The 22,301-nt window shown below is 46.0% G+C and overlaps 2 protein-coding genes across 2 annotated transcripts in view; one reads left to right on the forward strand and one right to left on the reverse strand.

Moving 5' to 3' along the window:
• The window catches only part of T265_15232 (hypothetical protein), a gene marked incomplete at both ends in the record, with an annotated part of 41,352 nt that overhangs the window by 10,677 nt on the left and 8,374 nt on the right, over positions 1 to 22,301 (reverse strand). Inside the window, 8 exons of the mRNA XM_009177124.1 lie at positions 9,352 to 9,611; positions 10,531 to 10,674; positions 11,985 to 12,254; positions 13,797 to 13,942; positions 15,567 to 15,980; positions 16,066 to 16,249; positions 19,390 to 19,643; positions 22,119 to 22,183. Coding sequence (XP_009175388.1) covers positions 9,352 to 9,611; positions 10,531 to 10,674; positions 11,985 to 12,254; positions 13,797 to 13,942; positions 15,567 to 15,980; positions 16,066 to 16,249; positions 19,390 to 19,643; positions 22,119 to 22,183 — 1,737 coding nt within the window. The remainder of the gene's footprint in view (positions 1 to 9,351; positions 9,612 to 10,530; positions 10,675 to 11,984; positions 12,255 to 13,796; positions 13,943 to 15,566; positions 15,981 to 16,065; positions 16,250 to 19,389; positions 19,644 to 22,118; positions 22,184 to 22,301) is intronic.
• T265_10672 (hypothetical protein) overlaps positions 10,148 to 22,301 on the forward strand; it is a gene marked incomplete at both ends in the record, with an annotated part of 26,161 nt that continues 14,007 nt past the window's right edge. Inside the window, 2 exons of the mRNA XM_009177125.1 lie at positions 10,148 to 10,252; positions 14,341 to 14,406. Of these exons, the coding sequence (XP_009175389.1) occupies positions 10,148 to 10,252; positions 14,341 to 14,406 (171 nt within the window). The remainder of the gene's footprint in view (positions 10,253 to 14,340; positions 14,407 to 22,301) is intronic.

Consider the following 22,301-nt stretch of genomic DNA (forward strand, 5'->3'; position numbering starts at 1 on the left):
GTCGTGAGCTGTCGAATCATTTACAGCAACCTTGCGAGTGGTTTCATTTATGAAAATATGCTCCGATATCTCGAATATCGTGCCCACTGAATCATGAGGCGGCCTGTGTGCAGTACATTCAGTTGTAGAACATCATAAACGAGAGATTCAGTTGAATCTCTGGTGAAAACCAAATTGATTTGCAAATGAGTGTATTTCTCGAAAGCTAGTCAGGTTGTTGTCATATCTGAAAAATCGCCAGTGTACCCTGGGTGGGATATACAAAACAACTTTTATTCGCCCAACCTCCTTCACTTTGCAACATTCAGCGTTCACAGCCTATCACCGAAGGCACCTAATGGTGACATCGGTCGTTTGATTTTATCAGGAAGGTCAGATTCGCGAAAGCAAGCACTGGATGCTCGAAATCCGCTGAGATTCTTCGCTCCGCTGGATGTTGGCCAGACAGACAACGCCCCCTCAATATGCAGCGCGTCGCAGCCTTATATCAAACCCAGACAGCGCGCGTCAGCGTTGATCAAGGTCAGACAACGCCACCGCAACATGCAGCGCGTCTCCACCTCGCACCAAAGCCAGACCGGGTGCGTCAGCGTTGGACCAAGTGCAGACAGTGTCCCTCCAATAACCAACTTGAGACCGTTGTACATTCGCACGCGCACGCACTCACGCTCTCGTACTCGCTTGTTCGGAGCCCACTCGGCTGATCTAATCGATAGCTACACCAGGGCACGAAAGGCGCAATGCACCTGATGGCCAACGCTTAGGTCTTGTTGCTCGCGACCGTGCCTATCTCTCTGTGTAAGCGGCAAATCGTCAACTCACGGTAAACAAGAGAATTTCCGTTCTTTTTGGTTCGCTGGAGAGCATATCAGTGCCTGCAAGAAATCGGAATATGCAACGAATTTCGTGCAAGTAAACATTTTGGTAAGCTATTTCCTGGCCCCACATCGATGCTGTCAAAAGTCGACACCAGAGGGCAGAGTAAAAGTGCACTGCTATTTTCGCATGAAATCAGTCAACGAATCAAACGAACATCCAAGCAATTAGTCAATTTGTCAGTCAGTTAATACATACCCGTTGCAAAAACGTTTTCACTTCTCTTCGTGGGTATTTTCACACGGATTACTTTTCGTTCTTTTAAAATGATGGACGAATAGCTTGCCACATTTGATGTCACTGTTCTGACCTGAATGCCTTTCCATTCACCGGCAAAACTACAACACGTTAATACGCAGTTGCGCGGCTTTGTTGAAGTTACCAGTGCGTCGAAGTGGATACGTCCCGTACCGCGAAGCAACAAAGCGAAAACTCATCACTCTTCGAGGAACTGTCAGTTTGACGCTGCTTGTTCCACGGAACACTTGTAAGCGAAGTCACCCGAGCAGAAATTGATCAATGTTTGATATGATAACAAAACAGCAAAGAGAAATTTGGTCACCCTGAGGGGACCGACCGTAAACAAATGTGACTGACCGCAAACAATCCACCGTACGTATCACGTGAGAAGTAGCAAAACTCACAAATTGCTCTGCAGCGCAGTTAATAACACGTCAAAGGGAATTGACCAATGCTTATTTTGAAACGCAGAGAATCGGTTAGTACAGATGGGATGAAGTCTGCGGGATCGGTACTCTACTGGGGGTGCTACGGTGGTTGAACGTTCACCGTCATGTCTGGACGTCATACTCCACTCGCCACAAATCCATCTGATGGAATTGGTGCAGTCAGTGAGTGAACTTATTGTGTGAGGTTCACAATGAGCCGGACGTTGATTCCACCAAAATGCTCCAAGGTTATTGGCGTAAATTTTAGAAAGCAGAACGCCGTTTAGTATATCTTGATTGATTACTGTAGTAACGGTATTTTTCTCAGCTTAGTTCTCGGTCTGAGCCTCCAAAGCTAGCGTTCACGTCAAACCAGACTTTCGACCAACTGCACCTCGGCTTGATGCCGGACCGGCAAGCGTCCCGAATTTTTGGCCAGTCTTGCGTGGGATGGATTTCTCGACCGTAGCAGCACCTGAGTGCGAGCAATAAAGCGGGATCCGTGTGGAATTCCGCCTAACACCCCCCCCCCGAAGTTTGTTGACGTAGCTTCGAAACCGAAACTTTACTTGCAGTGGCCTCACTAGTTTGCTGATCCTATCTGTCCAGCGTCGCGGTTGTAATCCGTGCTAAGGCTGAGCCTCTGACGAAGCAACTGATTGATTTTCTGAGATAGTGCCGAGATCGAAAGTGTCCAGAAGCATTTCTAGGCTCAAATCACTCGGTCCTATGGGCAAGACCTGCGTATCTGTCGGTCGGATTTGGTTCGTGTGGCGTATACGCTTGGATAGGCCGACTTGAATCTCGTAGAGCACTTTGTCGCGGCGGCAAAGGATGGGTCCTGGGGTCCACTTAGGGTGTATGCCGCTGTAGTCACGAGCCAATACTCTCTGGCCTTCGCTGAGTGAGCGCGCAGTTGCTCTATGATGCCGGTTGAACTGTTCCCCCATTCTGATGTTGCGGTGACTAGCCTGTCTTCTTTGTGGCCGGATAGTGTCATGCGGTGTTCGAAGTGCCTCTGCTGGTGACACTCCATCAGGTGAGTTGTGATTTGGCGTCGCTCGATATGCCAACAGGAACCTTTTCAAAATCTCTTCCGTTGATCCCATCCCGGTCGCCAATTGCAGTAACGGTATTTTTCTCAGCTTAGTTCTCAATCCGAGCATCCCAAGCTAGCGTTCATGTCAAAACAACCATCAAAGGTCCACAAGGTGTGGAATTTCGCCTAACAATTACTTTGTGGAAATCACATTTGGAAGTATCGTGTCGAAACCTCACGAGTTTGCTGTCGTAGCCAGGGTATCGCTGACGTTACACACAGAGCTGTGCCTTGACCCTGGCCGTGAAACAGACATACAGCTATGGAATTCGGTTATGCAGCCATGTAAGTCTCTATCAATCAAAGACAATTCAAGTAAAGTGAAGTGAAGTGAAGCTTCTATTAGTCTAAATGTGAGTTTCCAGCACAGCAAGGTCGCAAGTAAACGACAAAACGGAAATTTTGTTGCTGGTCTGCGATTTGGGAGTTTCGACCGAGATCGTGTCCTGTAAGTGCAATTAACCTGCGTCGAAACTCACTGTACAGCTGTTGCATCCTTATTGGAAGTTATCACAAGTGCGAGTCGCAAATCTCTAGCCTAACTCAAACTCGCAACTTGCGACTAGCAGTTGGAGACGGTCACGTACAATTGATCAGCAGTTGTGACTAACTCGTAGCTGTGTAAGGACGAAAGCCCTTCACCCCGAAGTCGTCTATTGGCAAACACCAACTAAAGAGTTACAAACTGTTGCACAGGAAAGTAAGCGACACACACGCATCTTGTTTTCAGAGAGTGAACATCCTCACGCGTCTTTTTGAACTTTCGTGGATATTCATGACTATCACGCAATTGTAAACGAACGCTGCAAAGCAGTTCCACAAGTTCTGTAATAAACCTCACCTTCCATTAGACCCGAGGCGGCGCTACAAGAAAACTACGCACTACTCGCATGTCTCATCAGTAGTATCCGCCATTACGCATGGACAGCACAGAGAGCCACCCAGCTTCATGCTAGAAGCGGACTGCAAGCAGTTCCGAGGCAGGATAATGCACCTTCCATCTGCGAAGACGTCATTCTAGTCAACGCATGATCGCATGAAGTGAATCCCGTGAGTATAGGATATGTGGCGATATGTCCCGTCGTCACACTGCTGTTCAGCTGCTCGCGGCAGAACGGTCTGGTCTTCAACTACTAGCTCGTCGGGTTTTTCGCATAGACTGATCTCGGGACAAAAACCCCGATTGAAACGGAACTGTCGTAGGCAATCCTACCAGAAATGGAGAAGTCATTCCATAACGGAAGTAAAAATTATCTGATGGACCTGGGGGAGATCATACTGCATGATGAAGTTGCTTTAAATATCAGTCTCCAAACTGGAAGAAACAAACGCATTGCGCATCTCAATCAGGGTTGTCGTTTTCCACTGTTTAAACCCCCCCGTCTGCAGGGGGAGTGGGCAAGGTGGTTCAGTGGTTAGAGTGCGAATTTACTGACCGGATGGTTCGTGGTTCGAACCCGATCTCCGCCTCTTGACTTCCCCTGTCTAGGCTTGGGCAACCTGGCAGTATCCCAGCCGTCATGCTTCCTTCAGGTGGCACGACAGTTAGGCACAGAAGGGGTGCTACAGGTGAACGATCTCTACCTGTCGGACACCGGAAAATACCGTGACTATTCTGTTGATGAGTACAACTTTCCGGAACGGGGCATGTAACTGTATATTTGTTTTTTTCCTGTCAGCAAATCCAAAGTAAATCAAACGGTAGAAGGCGATTCGCATGAAGCTTGTCACTCAACTCAGTTGATATTTTGTTCATAGTCACGTCACCCTCCTTTGAACGGTCGTTCTCCTGTTCTGACGTAATTATTCCGGTGAGTCCACATCAAAGGGAAGCACCGGACTCGAGTTTCGCTCTTATTAGAGCCGCTCCAACGGCCGTGCCGGGATCTGAACCCCGGACATCTGACATGTGAGGCGAGTGTGTAACCACTACTCCACCGGCGCACGCTGGACGCATTTGAATTTTCACGTCTGGACAGTGTTTTCACACTTGAGCAATGCGATTGGTGTGCCCTACTCATCGAACGACGACCCAATAACTGTTCTGGTTTTGACGATCGATCGACCCGCCAGTCAGGACTTCCCAGCTGACACAGCCTTGTCGTGAATAAAAGGTCTAGCCAGTGGCAATTTTGTGACAAAACGATCATCTAGGTGAGCCGTCAAACATTAGGGTCACACAATTCCAGGCTATATCAGCTAAGCGCTGTAAATTCGTATCATATAGTATTATCTTCACGACTAGCCTTAGGTTTTGAGTGTTCCTAGTAGGGAGGTTTTCTTTTTCATCCGCAAGGTATATACATACATATTATACAAATGTATATATTATTTCAACTTACTCGACCAGCCAAGCCTTCCTCCCTCATGCAAATAAGAAATCAGTGAGCAAAACGTGCTGTTTTTTGTGAAGGGGTGAGCAAAAGGGGGTTAAACAGTTGAACAGCTGACTAGTTTCAACAGCAGGCTGTATAGAACAGCTATCACCTTCTCACTTGAGTCCTACGCAAAACACAAAAATGCATTCACTCCATGCTAATCCCTATTCTGATGGACTTTCCCAGCCCGCCTGGAATATTCCGTGACGTAGGTCATTATATCCAGGAGCTTCGTTCTTCGGCCGAGTAAAATGGTCAACCACGTGTGTTGCGCAGCATTGTTTTTATGCAGAGGTGTCGATTCTTACTGCGAAAAAAAAACAGTGAATCCATTGTCCACTATCTAGTCTCATCAGAGATGCAGTCTTTGTAAATCGAGGACCACCTAGAATAGGTCATTGGTTCGGCATCGTTCTAATGTCTATACAGGCCAAAGCCAGAAAAATGCTCACTCATGCATTCAGAGACTGAAAATACGCTCAAAGCATCTGTACCTGACTACCGAGAAGATTCATCATCATCGACAGTATGACATCGGTGTTCAACACTGATGATTCGATGCTGTAAAGCCAAGATTTATGCGAGAGTGAAGTGAATCAGTGCCACGTTACCGCTGTTTCGTTATTCTTAGACGCATCTGATTGGCCGTCGCCCTGTTTTGCAAAGAACATCATCTGGGGAGAAGTAGACTCCCCGATGACCTTATATGGCTGTCGACGAGGTCTCAGCAACCTCATGAGTAGTATGTTGCGTTTAGACAAACTAATACGACTGTATTTATCCACCGTTACCATCTCCGGTTGAGAGCAGTCCAAACGCAGACAGGCCAGCTTTCATCTCACAGTAACAAACGCAGGTGAAGGGTACAACTGGGCTCCTAGACTGAAACGAAACTGAATCACTGGTACCTTGTACCAGTAGCACATTAGTTCCACCTGCTACAGTTTGGATCATCTGAAACTGGGGAAGCGTGGCACACACAGCCAGGCATTGTCGACAATGGCATTTTCAGTTAGTTCGGAAACTGCATAGCTATGCAATAAATGCGACAGCTTTGATGCACGAGCGCTACTGACTGCGCGATTGGTCCGTGTCTGCCAGGTTATTAACCATTGATGAGTTGAGTCCGGGGAGACGACCATTACCGGCCCGATTGAAGTTATCTGTTAGCGCCTCCATACTTCGTTTTCAGGTCATACACTGTCCACCGCTCAGTCGCCTTCACCTAGGACAGGGCTTGGAGAAAACAACTCTGTCGGACAGACGTACACGAGTCGTACTCGTGGACCAAGGCCAATTAGCGGTGTTACCGGCCAACAACTGAGCATTTATCGGGTGAATGAGTTCTCCGACCAAACAAAACTAGGCCGACCACCGTGTAGTAACGGTATTTTTCTCAGCTTAGTTCTCGGTCTAAGCCTCCAAAGCTAGCGTTCACGTCAAAACCAACCACCAAAAGTGAACAAGGTACATTAACGCCCGAAACGAAGTCAAGAACAGTGGTATCGCGCTTCATATATATAGCGTAGGCGGAGATAACTTTCTGGAAATTCCGACGCGTTCTGCGGTATTGGCAACCAACATTCGGCCAATGCTGGGTCATGATTGGCTGTTGGGTCCAGACCTTTAACCAATCACATCTCGCCTTGATGCCGGACCAACAAGCGTCCCGATTCTTGACCAATCTTGCGTGGGATGGACTTCTCGGCCCTAGCAGCACCTGAGTGCGAGCAATAAAGCGGGACCCATGTGGAATTCCGCCTAACACACCGTCAGGTTCTGGTCCCATACTACACCGCATGATTTATTGTACTACACATGATCCACAGGACCGATCTTTTGCACGAAGAATCATACTAACTAGACAAGATCAGAAAGGTTCAGTGCAAGTGACCAACTGAACTAAACTCGGCCCATCAAAGCCCTTTTCTGATTTCTCAAAAACTGGTGATTCCTGGTGAGGAGTCATTTTTTCATCAATGATATAGGTCGTGGGACAGAGACAATAGAGTGTGTCTCATAATAGACGCAAAATTTGATTGGGTGAGTAGACGTAGCCAATTAAAGGAAGAATAACAAAATTCTTCATTATAAGTAGCCACATAAAGCAGGTTTCGTGTGCAAGTGTCAACATTTTTTCATCTACGCTGAATGTCAGTACGTGCATTGAAATGGTGAAACTCTACTATTCTCCCCAGACCCCCAGAGTAGAGCTTATCTTTGTTTTTCAAGCAGATGTCTGAGTGATGTCAAGCAACTTGGTCCGTCTTGCATACTGCAACTGAAAAGTCGCCTAGTAGGTGGTTTTGCAAAGAGACTGATGAAGTTCATGAACAAGCTACAGGAAATCAATCTGGAGAAGGATGAAGTCGACGGCACAATTCAATCCACCACAACCTCGCCAAAGAAACAATAAAGAAATCGCTTGGAGTAGTTCAACTATGGAAGGACCCAAGAAGTCGGACGCAAGTCTACAGGGTGTCTCATAATAGACGCAAAATTTGATTGGGTTAACGTAGGTAATCAGAGGAAGGATGTCAAAAGCTTCCATTATTAGTAGCCACATAAAGGAGGTTTTGTGTGCGAGTGTCGGCACTTTTTCCGTCTACGATGGATGTCAGTACGGCCATTGAAATTGTGAAACTCTATTATTCCCTTGGTGAAAACGCCACCGCTGCACTTCGTGTTTACAAAACCAAACATGGTCTCATCAAAGATCCTTTCACCGTGTCGACCATTAAACGCTTGATTGCAAAATTTGAGTCCACATCACGGAAGAAGACAAGGAGCAACGTGTCACGTTCGCTAACTGGCTGCTGGACAATGAAGAAATCGTTCCCAACATTTCATGGAGCAATGAAGCAAATTTTTCTGTGGATGGCATTATCAACGAGTACGATTGCGTGATATGGTCCCGTGAAGCTCCTCACGAGTACCTCACCCATAATTTCCATTCCCCTCACCTCTGTGTGTGGATGGGATTCTCCTCAAAGTGTTTCCCATGTCCCTTTTTTCTCTGATGCTACAGTTTCCGGCGAGCTACCTCCAGATACTGCAGGCGCATGTTATCCCGCAACTCAAGCAGCGCAAGAAGTCATCGACCGTCTTTCAACAAGATGGCGCTCTACCCGACTACTAAAACTAAGTACTCACCACCGAAAGCAATTTTCTGATGAGAGAGTCATCGCTCGTGGCCCGCAAGGTCACCCGATCTCACACCTCTGGATTATTGGTTTTGGGGAATGATCAAGGTTCGAGTGACCATCACATCTCATACCGCCTCAAACTTGTTATAGAAGGAGCGATTTCTTCAAAATCTTTTGTAATGCCAGTTGGTTCACAGTAAACCTCCATGATGCATGCATGTCCACATAAAAAATAATAAATGTTTGAATTAGTGTTAAAGTTTTAACATGGGTATTACTTTTTTGCGTCTATTATGAGACACCCTATATAATCTCAGGCCGGAGGTCCTTACTCCGGGAGAGGAAACCATCTCGGATTGGAACTGCATTTTCGGAATCCTTCTAATTCCTCAAGGACACAACGCAGTACATATTCGCCGCTATACAGCCTGGAGATGTCACGAAGTAGTACCACAACCTGTTACACTTTGACTACTTCTGTTTCAGTTACATAAGTTCCCTGACGGGCAGTGCCACGCTTAGCCCATCCCTTCAGATGATCTATTTATAGTGAAACAAATGTACCGGAATCCGCTCATTCAGACGAACTACAGCATGGGTAGAACACAGAAAGACCCCGAGAGTTGCACGTAACAAATTTGGTGATCGGGCAGATGTGGTCTCTGAAGACAACTCTGCCCATGGAGCTCTCCCGAAGAACAAGAGTCTCGTTCATAAGAAAACAAATACATTCATGCAAAATGACAAAAACGCTGTACACATATCTCAAACAAATCAAATAGATCGTTTCCATTTTTGTTCGTGTTGGTGAGGAGGAGAGGTCAGAGTGCAGCTCAGAACAAAAAGAGAGGAATTCGAGAAATGACTTGAAGAAACCAGATGGCATCAATGTGTACATGGTGTTTTGATCGATAGTGCATTTTTGTGGATAAACCGAGTGGGAATAAACAATCAGAAATAAGCATATGTCTCAATTAAAAAAGATAACATTAAACATGAGAGAAAATATCGCAAAGTAATTCTATTCATTCTTGTTCCATTCATTTAGGCATGTCAAGTTGAAAGCAGAGACAGCGAGATATTAAAACCAAGATTAAGGTACTAGCGAAAACGGGGTAGGGGGAAGGGTTCTGTGTTATCGATTGGGTCAGTTCCGCGGGATCGATTCGGTGGAACTGAGGTACTGTAGTGTTAGTTCGTCAAGGTCATAGAGAACAGCCAATAGGGTAGGCGCGCGAGGTGGGGTGTAGGAATCGCCCGATTTCTGGTCACTGGCCGTAGAATGACTGGCAGTATCCGATGCGGGACGAGGATTTCCCAGAGCGTCAAGAAAGTAGTTGGCCAGCTGAGCGAGCTCGCGACTGAGGGACCAATAGCTGGCGCGATAGGCTTCCCGTTCACACAACTGTTCCAACTGCTTGATCTCGGCGGCTGAGAGTGGAGTCTAGGATGGAGAAAGGAGAGACCCGATCTGCGGATGTACGTATTCCATAAAACGTTTTCTGAAATACTAGAACTTAGTCTTGTCACAGCCAACTCATCCTCATGAGTCCAACGTTCAAGTTCTCCCACAGCATCTTGATTGATTTCGTCTACCAACTGACGGGAAAACCACTGTTCCATCTGTCGACGTCGGTCGACGTGGAATAACACGTGGGCTTGCCATGAATTGATCCAAAAAAAACAAGTTCTCGTTAACTATTCTCTACCTGGCAAAGGTCAAACTTCCAAATAAAAATTGCACTCAACGAGTACCTGAAAGCAGAAGATATTTTGAAATCCGAATTGAACAGTCATCTTTCCCTACTGGTTTACAGAAGTCTGATCAATTGCGGGCACAACCGGCAGGGAGAGTGGCTTTCGAACTACCCATAGTCGGTATCCGTAATATTCAATCCGTCAGCAGTGGAATAACAATTATATAATATGCAATACATAATATGATATATAATAATAGTAATAGTAATCGTTTCAGCTACCATGCCATCTAAAGGAAACACCGGAGTTGGGAAACTGCTGGGCTGTTTAAGCCCGGATAGAAGTAGTCAAGATCCTGGGAGTGGGTTCGAACCAGGGGACCTTCAGGTCAGTAAAATTCAGCCTTAACTACTGAGCTATCTCAAGCTCAACAAGCAACTAATGAACAGCCTGACGGTAAAAACCTCACAAAAGTCATCAAATTGGTGTCAGCACGTCTAAAAGTGCCAAAGTAGATGAATTAACCGAAACTTCGGTGTCCTGAAGCAGATTCAAAGGTACTGATGACTCCACGGTTTGGAACAGCTGTGATTGAGTGGTCCATATGGCGAAAGTAATGGGGATTAGTTCAGTCAGATCTGGTCCATTGTGTTGTAACAGCTTACCGTGAGTGGTGTCCGGAACTCTCTGATAAGTCGTGTATGATAGGCCATGAACTGGTCCTGTGTGAGAACACTATCCGCTTTTGACTTGGCTGCCACGTTTGGGCTGACTAGGGCGAGTAACGTTTTGGCCACGACCACTAATGCCTGGTGGGGAATGAAAGGAATAGGGGACGCATTATGCAGGCAAATACACACAACATAACAGATGTAACGATTCGATCAACTACATAATTGAACGTAAACGGTGCACTGGAATGTTGATGGAAGGTGTCTGGAGTTTCAAGGATACAGAAAGCCTTCAATTCAATTCCAATCAAACCTCCAAATTTTTAACCTACTTTCACGTGTGGTCGTATGGTTGTGAACGGCCAACATTCATTGTTTTCAACGAATAATTAATAACCTGGTGTAACGGTGATACTACAGATGGGGAAGGCATGTGAGTAGTATGTTTTCTTGTAAATTCGCTTTGCGTCTCATGAAAAAGGAGATCTGTTGCGGAATTTGTGGAGTCGCTTTGTAGCATTTGCTTGGATTTGAGCAACAGTCAACGAATATCCAGGAAGGTTCGAGCAGACGTGTTCAAGAGAATATGGATGTTCAGTTTTTGTAAACAAGATGCATGAGAGTTTTGTTTCCCTGTCCAATAGTCTGTAACTGGTCAATTGGCATTTTCTAATAAATAACTCCGCAGCGAAGGCCTTCTTTCTTTCACTCGTACCTGGGCTGAGTGTTCGTTGCATATAGACCAAAGTTTCGGGTGGGTCTACTTATTTCGGAGTTTAGTAGTAAATCAGCAACAGTCACATGACCAGTTCGCCTATTGCAAATATGTCTGACTGCCTCCTTACACCAACGAATGCGTGGCGCCGCGGAAACGGTACCATCCGTTCATCACAATGTGTTGAATCAAGACCAGGAAGCTTAAAATATCTAACATTAAACAAGGAAATAAGAAAGTTCACTCATATTGCAGCCTATTTGAGTTGACAGCCGCTGCTCTCCAGCTAACCAGCTGAGTCAAGCAGATCCTAACACGTATCCAACGTTTGTAACAAAAATTCTTTCAACCGTAACTCTCACTCGGTGCATAGCTGCCGTGCCATCGGAAGGAAACCCGAGGACGGAAATACTGGTAGCTTGCCCAAGCCCAGACAGAAGCAATCCGAATGGATTCAAACCACCGAACTCCCGGTCAGTAAGTTCACACCCTAACCAGTGCGCTGTCTCGAACTCATTCAACTTTCTTTCTTCATCCTCCAGGAAAGCCAAACTACACCTACCACTTGGTTTCGCACCATACGGCGATGATAAGTTGATCCTCTAAAGCAGTTTCTACAAAGAAGGGATATATTCAGTCATCTGGCGTTGAAAGGAGCGGACATTCAGCAACGATGTATCTCAAATCTAGGTTAAGGTACCACGTGTGGCAAAGCTGGAGTAGATGAACTTACGTCTCCAGTGGCCGCTGGAATAGTACTTCCTTGTCCAGCACGACACACCCAATCTTGAAATACCGCTCCATTGGACTCGGACAAGTTAGCGTTGGATGTGTTCAGTGCGGAATAGCAGCCACCTGTGGAAGAGTTGAGCACACCGCCACTCAGAGAACCGGAGAGGGAGCCTCGTCCACTGTTCGGAGGAGATGAGAGATATGGGCAGATACCTCGAAGGAATACCAGGTTGCAGCCAACCAAGTTGCTGTGCGGATCCGAATAGAGAGCCTGCAGAAGAGGAGTGGCGAGCAAAACATTAGACCTTATGCCATAGTTTGTCAGACCACGGACAAAAAAATGTAAGGACTGTTCACCACAGGTATGCGCACTAGAGTTGAAGAAGGTAATGTCTAAGGTAACAGATAGTTAACTAAGATTCTAAAGCTCCATCAAAATATGTCAGTAAAACAGTGCATCCGGTTTCACCTCGTATGTGTTCACATACGGGCAAATTTCGCTCACCGCTCTATCCGCGTCTTGGTGTAAGAGAAACTCAAGATGGAAAACCTCAACTGAAAGTACGCGGTAACCATTTTTTCAAAACGAACGGTTGCGCAATGTGATATAAGTAGTTTGGTACACTTTACCAACGTAACAGTCGCCAGGCGCGGCAAGATTGTGGGCGCCTTTCAATGAATTGGTCAAATGAAATGAGTGGTTGGAACTTCCAGACGCTTTTCGGGTGCACAACAAAAGCGAATAATCTAGGTTCACCTTTTCTGACGAGTAGTATACTTGGCCAGATAGTTTAGTGATTGTAATTTAGTAATTTAGTAATTGTCAAGCTGCATTGAATGACTTGCACCACTTAACATAAATGGCGACGAAAGAGCCGACCGTACCCTACGTGACCGGTTACCGATCGATATTGTGTGCTTGGAGCGTTATATATTTCAGCGATTCAATCTCTTGAGGCCTCGATACGTTAAAATATAATTAAAGGTGATATCGTAAGCCCCATACAATGAGGTCACCAGTTAAAAACGCACTGGGTCTATTCTGCCTTGATACTATCCCAGGCTTGCTATCAAATATGTGGGCGCCACCCTGTCCGTGGCTAAAAAAATTGTGATTCCAAACAGACTACGACTTCTTTCTTTAAAATGTCATTTATTACAGACTGTTGAAATCAAAAACAGGCCATGAGACACACCGTTACTTTGTTATCGCAACATGTGTGCCGAAAGTCAACCGAAAGCGATTTCTGGCTTAAGCGTTCGAAAATATATTCCCCATGCAAAACAAACTACTTAGAAATGTTTCAGTAGCATATTTTATATGACAGATTTCTCGTGTGAGGCGATTTTTTGGTCGAAATAGAACACCCGGCCGGCCAATAGACTAATCGACCGTCTTTACTAGGAAGCGAACATTTGGGGCTGAAAGTCCAAGTTCTCAAAGGAGTTTCCGGGTGGCGTGCGACAGTAGTATAAAACTGCTTGTTTTCTTATTGCGGTAGTTTGCTTTAACACGTCCAAGCTGAAGAAAACCAGGTTGTTTGATTTTGATGCTTGACGATGAAGATAATAATGCTTGGTGTACAAACACAGGATGGAACGCCAACTATAAAGTTACTGGGAACTTCTCGATGAAGTTTACCAAACAAGCTTCTAGCTGACACAAAGATAGTAATAGTTGACTCATTAATAATAGTAATAAAAAGTAATATATAAATAAATAACTCCGCATGCGCGAAAATAAATATCGTCGCTTGACAACTGATCAGGAACATGCGCCGTAAAACAGCGGCCAACAAAAGCCCGAACAGACCTGTAATTCCGAGTAGATCCATCGAACCTGGAGGGGAAACGTGTGCACATGGTTGATCAAGTCATCCACGGCAATGGAGATGAGGCGAGAGTGCCATTCCTGTTCGACGGTCGGCTGTTGTTGCTGAGGGCTAGTTCGGGGATTTTCTACGAACAAGAGGAAAAATCAAACACACCTATCAAACCACTAAAAACAGTGAACACGGGGACTGCAGGATCACCTTCGTTCAAGAGACAGTGCGATATCTCAATATCGGCCTGGTGTAGTGAGCTTCCGAGAAGCTAAAGAAGACACAAGTCACTATCAGAGCCAATTTAGGGGGCGAGTGGGTCAAGTTACAGGTTGCCTTCATCTTCTCCATTGAGATGGTTCACAACGGTTACGGAGCGAATTTACTGACCGGAAGNCCGACTTCCCCTGTCTAGGCTTAAGCAACCTGGCAGTATCCCAGCTCTCATGCTTGCTTCTGGTGGCATGGAAGCTAGGCACCGAAAGGGTGCTACGACTGAACGATTATTGTTTATTAACCAACCTTCCTGAAAAGCTACGCCTTGTAGACAACGAACGGGATGTCGTCGTGCGGTTTCATTTACGGGTTTTGGAGAGCCAGGTAAGTGGGGCACGAATTTGAATACGATCGAAGTCACAAAGCACAAAAGATAGGTGGTTCCTAGGTTATCGAACTGAGCAACTGACTGGTTAAGATTGTGTTGAAAGCATCCGCGGGGTGAATGTGAGCTTACAACCGAACACCTTCATGCCATTGAACTGAAAGCATTGCAGGGTTTGAGCCTGAAATTCCGTAATACATCCCCTTCGACCGGCTGACGACCAGTTGAAACGTTCAACTGAACTGTAGCACCCTTTCGGTGCCTAACTGCTGTGCTACCCAAAGAAAGCAAGAGGGATGGGATACTGCCAGGTTGCCCAAGCCTAGACAGGGGAATTCGAGAGGCAGAACGGGTCGGGTTCGAACCACGGACCTTCCGGTCAGTAAATTGGCGCTCTAACCACTTGGGCCATCTCGACCCCACCAGTTGAAAGATACTATTAACCTTCCCACAAGCTGACTTCGTTTTCCAACAGCTGAAGTCTCCATTGAAAACATCGTTACTGTTCAGTCTATTGAAGTAGTCGCCCCAGGGCGGGACAACTGGGTGAAAAGTGACAGGTGTCATAGGAAATCGAAACCTGCTGAAACCTGAATACGTCTCACGATTCATCACCATTCGACCCAACTGCAATATCAGCATGAGGCAAATATGAAAGCGCGGTTAGTACACATGGGTGCTGATGATGACCTCTGCCTGTCGACTTCCCCTGTCTAGGATTGAGCAACCTGACAGTATCCCAGCTCTCGTGCGACCTTTGGGTGACATGACAGTTAGGCACCGGAAGGGAGCTACAGCTGAACGATACTATAAGCATCCACATTCGTGATCGCCACTCCGGCACTCACGCGATGCATACAGTTGGAGTTGGATAGTCTCCAAATGCTGTGTAAGTGAGGTTGCCACACAGTGCGAACTACCCAGGGCGCCTATTGTGTTATCATATCACCATAAGGAAGCAGGGGGGCTGAGATACCACCAGGTTGACCAAGCCTAGACAGGACGAAATGGAGATATCGGAAATTGATTTTGAAACCTCGATCTTCTGGTGAATAAGGTCGCGCGTTAACGGACTAAGGTATCTCGAGCTCAGAGTCCTGAGAATCAAAAGTTGCCGAAAGAATGGCTCAGAAGGTGCACAAAATGACCGGGGACTTACTATCCACACAGGTATGTAGATCAGCTTGGACTGGTTCGACTGAGGAGGCACTGGTCGAAGTACTGGCCGACGCGGACAGCGAACAAGGTCGAGTTACACCACAAGGATACGAATAGGCAGTAGGCCGTAGGTTCGAAGTGGCCACGTTAACCGAGGCTCGTCCCAGAACGGCAGCACTGTTCGTTGTTATTGTGGTGTTCGTGGTGGTGGTGGTGGCTGATGTCGTGCCCACGGAAGAGGGACACACGGCAGCCGTGAAGGAACCCATTGTTGTGAGGTTAGGCGGTGCTGGTGGGCCGGTAAGTGCCTCCTCACGAACACGCCTAAGGCACTGATTACGCCATTTCGAGCAGATTTGGTTGCAATAGAGGTCCAGAATTGGGCGCCCAAGTGTATTACCTCGGAAAGAGAGAGCTGGAAAGAAAGAGAGCCAGTAGGTGAGTGCAACTCAGATGGATGCGGTACTAACTAGAACATCGTTCGGCGAGTGAAAACTCACATGGGTTTTCCTGAATAATGTCAGTCTTCAGAAGATTGACCAAAAGCTGTAAGTGACACTTGAGCTCTGTTGTAGTGCGCAGTAGTGAAGTCACAAAGTTTAATTTGCTCGCGTCGTGTGGGAGATTCTTCCAAACATGAATACATAGGGGAATGAGTTCTGTATCCAGTAAACTTCGGAGTACCTGTGGAAGGTTGCGGGAGGAAGCAAAGAAAGCAAATGGGTTGCGATTCCAGCTACCAGAAACGGAAACTCCTGACATACAGTACTTTGCACTCGGAAAACTTTATGAGGTTGAACACTATCCTGTACATCCAGTTGTCTAATGGATTTGGAACGCTTGGATGTGTACCAATGAGGAAGCCATTGCTCTAGGTTTGAATTCCTCGATCAACCTGGTTAAGCCCAGTAAGAGCGAGAATGCCGTCTGTCATAACGCGGACTGTGGTCGAGTTGAAAGTCATCGCATCCGTAGACCCAAGAGATCTAGGGGCACCAGTTGACTGCCATAAACGAACCGACGTGATTGAATCGTCTCGAACACGACCGATTGCGAATTCCGAGAGTCTGGACCAAATAGGTTCCCGGTGAGGCCACGTTCCAAGCACCAAACTCAAGGACATATGAAGAAAGTGGAACTTCAATATAATTGTCGATGGTACTGCGTGGACAGCGAATGTGGACAATCCGCACGACCATGAGTTACTCGTGATTGTTCAACTGTGTGACAAGCTCGAACAACTTAGAAGGCGCCATAGCAACCAAATGCTTTCGGTTGACATGAGCTGAGAAAACACCGTTTCTTGGCCAGAAACCTGCTTTAGTGATTAACCCAATTACTCATACAGGAAACTACTCACAAGGTTGCTGAAAACTCTTCGACAGTCCACGACAGGTTTCGCCCTTCCACTCTGGGCTCATCAGGTAGGCGCAGTCCCCGAGTTTTCGTCAACTTTATGATCTACTTGAACCCAAATTGCACTGTTTTCGAGAAATGCACTCATTTGCAGATCAACTTGGTTTTCACGGGAGACTCAATTGAATCTCTCGTTTATGATGTCCTCCAGCTGAATGTGCTGCAAACAGGCCGCCTCATGATTCAGTTGGCACGATATTCGAGATATCGCAGTATATTTTCATAAAGGAAACTACTCTCAAGGTTGCTGAAATCTCTTCGACAGCCCACGATCGGTTTCGCCCTTCTTTGGGCTCATCAGGTAGGCGCAGTCCCAGAGTTTTAGTCAACCTCATGTCCTATTGGAACCGAAAGTGGACTGTTTTCGAGGCTCAACTGAATCTCTCGTTTATGAAACATGAGTCGGTCTGTGTGCAGCACATTCAGCTGGAGGACGTCATAAACGAGAGATTCAATTGAGTCTCCCGTGAAAACCAAATTGATTTGCAAATGAGTGTATTTCTCGAACCCAATTACTCCTTCAAATTTGAGAAGGAAAATTCTCACGAATCAGAAAACAAACAATCGAATGTGTGAGAAACCAATGTGGAACATCGAAAGCTAGTCTTACAGAAGCCATGAACATGATTTGCACAGTCAATCGATGCTGAGATTGTTCCAACTCGAGAGAGATTCCTTTCGAAAAATCAAAGAACGGCACTGTTAAAAGGCTAGTTAACACGGTCGAGCTTGAGATTGAAACATCAGGTATCATGAGTGGGTCAAATGCTTATTGAGTATGGCTCGTTAGCTATAAAGGTATGATGTAAGGTCACTCTGATTGCTGAAAAGGTTCATACAGGCTGCATGAAGATCCATGGCTCCGACTATTCCGTGATGAGAACAGGTCAAATACGCAGAGTGCCGCGGACGCGCAACTATTGAACATCCTCGATTTCCTCTAGCACTGAATCAACTGGTATCCGGTACATATGCACAACTTTAAAACAACGGAACCACGGGGTTATGTCGGCCATTCACCCAAACGTATCAACAAGGCGTCATTGGAGGAACGTTGGGTTAGAACTAATAGGATAACGCCAGTCGAGAATAGCCCCACGTTAGTCATTTTCAAACGGCTTTGTGCGAAAATTTATGGAGGCACCAAACAATCCGATAAGTCCAACTGAATCATAAAATTTTCGCTAATTTAGACCCGTTGCGCGACGCCTTATGCCGTAGTACAAAGATGTTCATTTCGCTACGACACACAACCAAAAGACGACAAAGTACTGATGATGCACGAACAATATTTGGCACCCATAAACCCACTGGAATATTGATCCACCTGACCGACTTACCTCATTGATATTCAACCTTCCGTATTGCTGAATTACTGTACTTTTGTTGGTAGTGTGAGATTTGGGTTTTTTTGTGGGATTTCACCCTGTAAGTGAAGCCAACCACCTATGCTGAAAAGCCGAGAAGCACTGTACAGCTGTTTCATCCTTATCGGGAATCATCAGAAGTGCGCGTCACGTGACACTCCGAGGTCTCGAACCCGCGAAGAATAAACTTCACCCTATGAGTGAAACTTCTATCTGAGAAGTCATTGCTCGAGGAGCCAATCAACACGTGTGACCGCGTGATGTGGATCCCGTGATTGAGGGATGAGCGGCACTATATCCTGTCTAAGTACCAGTTAATCACACCGCTGATCAGCCACTCGTGGCCGAACGGTTAAGTGTTCAAACTACTAGCCGGGGTGTCGCGGGTTCGAAACTCTTCGGAATATATATATATATATATATATATATATATATATATATATATATATATATATATATATATATATATATATATATATATATATATATATATGCACAAAAGTACAGTAATTTGGCGATACGGAAGGTTGGATATATATATATATATATTTGGAATCGCACCATTGATTGCATCAATGATTGTTCCTTCTCGCCCGACTCTGATTTATTCATGTTCACGTTCGAGGTCTCGGTGCAATCCCGACTGATCCCAGTACCAGGTTGCTGACGTTTCCGGTAATAAATATCCGTCCTACATTGAAACTGACGTCACACCGTCTGCCCGCGTAAGTAGCATGGCTGTTTCAATTTAACTGGCAATAAACAATAAACTGTGGAAGATTCTTTTTTTTTTTTACTGCGGGACAGCTGAACTTACGTAAGCTCCCACACACAAAACTGATTAAAGGTTCCAGCCTGGTATAAACGTTCACGGGCTAACTGCTTTACCGCTTGGTACTGGTGTCGACACAATGTTCACCCCAATCAAAAAAGGAGCACATCACTCGGTTACGCATCAACAAAAAGCATTCCCCCCCCCCACTCAACATCATCCCGATAGAAGGAGTATGTGAACTGAGGAAAGCCAGACCGATGATATACCTCACGAAAACGTTCGTAATAGGGGAAAGGCAGAATGTGTAGCTCTCGGTAGACGATGGTTCCTTGACTCGAACATCGCTCCCTGACGGCACAGATAGAAGAACCGGAACCGCGAGCAGACCCGGACATGCGTCGCGCATTCTGGTCCGCGTGGCTGTGACCACAATTTCCGGTGGTACTGGTGACAGAAAATCGAGGCTCGGAATTTGTGGACAATTCGGAGTTGAACTGTGCAAGTTCTATATCCATGGCAACTGAGGGGGGAATGAAAAAGGAAAGTCCAAAAAATCACTCGAAAGCTAGTAAACTTCGAATATCACCCCCCAAAGTTGTGAAAAATGGCAGTAAATTTAGTCGTGCCGTAGACTTTTAAAAACAGAAGCCTTTTCACAAATATGAGGTAGCAAGTCTCGAAACTTGGAAAAACTACACAAGCAGGAAAGTGTGCTCTCGACGACCACATGTTGATTCGAATGGAATGCTCATGCGTTTTCGGGTACCCTAATGCTGTATACAACCGAAAGAACGAAGCACGCGAGCGGGGTGGAGGGAGCAAACCAATCAAGTTTAACAATGATAATGACAATAAAAATAAATAGTGATGATGAAAATCTTTGTGCTGTAGCGTCCTTTCGGTGCCTAGCTGTCATGTGACCCGAAGGAAGCATGAAGGCTGGGTTGCCCAAGCTGTTGTGACTTGCTGGACAGTAGTGCAACTCTGTATCGGTCCCTTGGCTTCCTGCTCCGCCCACTATGTTGTATTAAAAGGCACGGCAGCTCTAGACAGGCCGTCATGGAGACAAAGGAGAATTAGTACAACTGTATTTATAGGGTAGTCACTGAGTGTTCCACAAGGTCGTGCAAGAATCTCCGTGAGGGGCGAGAAGTGTAGAGTCAGAGATGCTCAATCCGGATTGGCGACCAATCAGGACATACCTTCGGTTGGTCCGTGTCCTGCACGTGACACATTCGTACAAATTGTGATGTTCGGTTATTAGGGAAAGCTGGCCTCCGAACACAAGCCTAGACAGGAACAGTTGAGATGCCTGGGTTGGGTTCGAATCAAGGATAACCCGGTCAGTAAGTTCATGCCCTGAACACCAAGTTATCTCAGGCCCACAATTAAGTTTATAGAAGACTTCGCAATGGAGATATCGCACTGCAAGTGAAGTCAGTCTGAGAACCGCAGTGTACACCTGGTTCATCCTTATTAGGAATCATCAGTGGTGCGGAGTTCACGAACCCTCGGGAAGTTTCGAACCGGCGACCATCCGGCTAGTAATTCTACCACATACGCCAATCCGCAGTGCGATTAAATCGCACACAGCGTGACTCATGCTTCATCACGTGTTGACTGCTTCTGAAGCAAACATTTTCCATATGGAGGCTTCACCCATCTGTTGGATTATTCTTCCTCTGAGCTAACTTGATTGAATCCTGTAGCCCTCCAAACACAGCCGTTCAACGATGAGTGCTCGATACACACAGGAGCACAGCATCACTGCTTGGGCAATCACGCAGTTTCAACTGTTTGGTCGAGTGAAAACGTCTTCACTGACAACAACTTAGACAGTCGAATGATTGTTAGTCAACCATTCGTATATCCGAGTGGTATGAATGTTGAACGAATCCTTCGTTTATGATAGTTGGTAGGAATTTTGGGGTCCAGTCCTGCTCGACGGAGAGAAACCGGTGTTTCAACCATTGGATTAAAGTCTGAAATTGGGAGCTGAATGACTGCTGGCAGGCACGGTAGTACAAGGCCGAGTGAAGGGGGGCAGACAATATGAACAGCGCTTTGACGGGGTGTTTCTCCAGGAGTTAAACTGTACAGTATACTCTAGAATACGCGTTTGTTCTTCTATTTTTCGGGGGGGGGGGCTTGAGAAGCGAGATGTTGCTACGTAAACTTATTTCCAAAGTGACACCGGGGCAGGATTTCGACGAGACTGATCAAAGCCGTGTAGAAGGATGGTCTCTGCGGAAAAGGGCGAGTTTCAGAGGGACCTCCCTTTAAATCTCCTTGAGTCGAAACAAATTTACGCATCTCACTAAACTCTTCGAAGGTCCGAATATACACCCATTTGCGAACTAATTTGTTTTTTTTTCGAGATACTCCCCTGGAACCCAGCTGAATCTCTCGGTTCTGATGTTTCCAGGTAACTGGATGTGCTGCACCAGGCCGCCTCATGTTTCAGTCGCTACGATATTTGAGATATCGCGATACATAATGCACTACTCATAAGGTAACTGAAAACTCCTCAACAGCCCACGACCGGTTTCGCCCTTCCACTTTGGGCTCATCAGGTAGGCGCAATCCCCGAGTTTCCGTCAACCTTATGTTCTACTCGAAAGGTACTGGAAGGTTCCACTAGGGACTGAATTCATTTTCAGGATGGAGAATATCAATGGAAATTCAGTCTCCTCAAACCATTCACGCACGACCTGTAGAAAGGTTTGCTAAACTAGAGCGTCATTAAATGTCCAAAGAGACTCCGTGAGAGAATTCACTGACAAAAAAAACAACTGGGTGATAAGTTCATAATACCTTGTCTCACGATAACCTCGTGCAGGACAAACGTGCAGGCTGGTGGTTAGACCGATACGTAGAATGAAATGAATGAGGAATCAGTGAACATCAGAAAAGATTACGAACAGAGTACGCCCGTGTGTGGTTTAGTTGAACCCTGGGGACTACCAGCCCATAACACAAGAAACCTAATGCTCACCTGGCCGTCTTCGTTTTTCCTCTTTGCAGAGAACTTCAACTTTCTTGAAACCGTAGGGGAAATCACTGGAAGGGAGGAAGGAAGGAAACGGGGCTGTTATCAGGGATTGTGTAGAAGTCACGTGTAGACAGAACAGTAATATAGCTGTTTCTCGGATTCAGTATTTCAGGTATTTTGGATACG

This window comes from Opisthorchis viverrini, assembly GCF_000715545.1.
Source record: "Opisthorchis viverrini unplaced genomic scaffold opera_v5_392, whole genome shotgun sequence".
Classification (NCBI taxonomy): Eukaryota; Metazoa; Platyhelminthes; class Trematoda; order Opisthorchiida; family Opisthorchiidae; genus Opisthorchis; species Opisthorchis viverrini.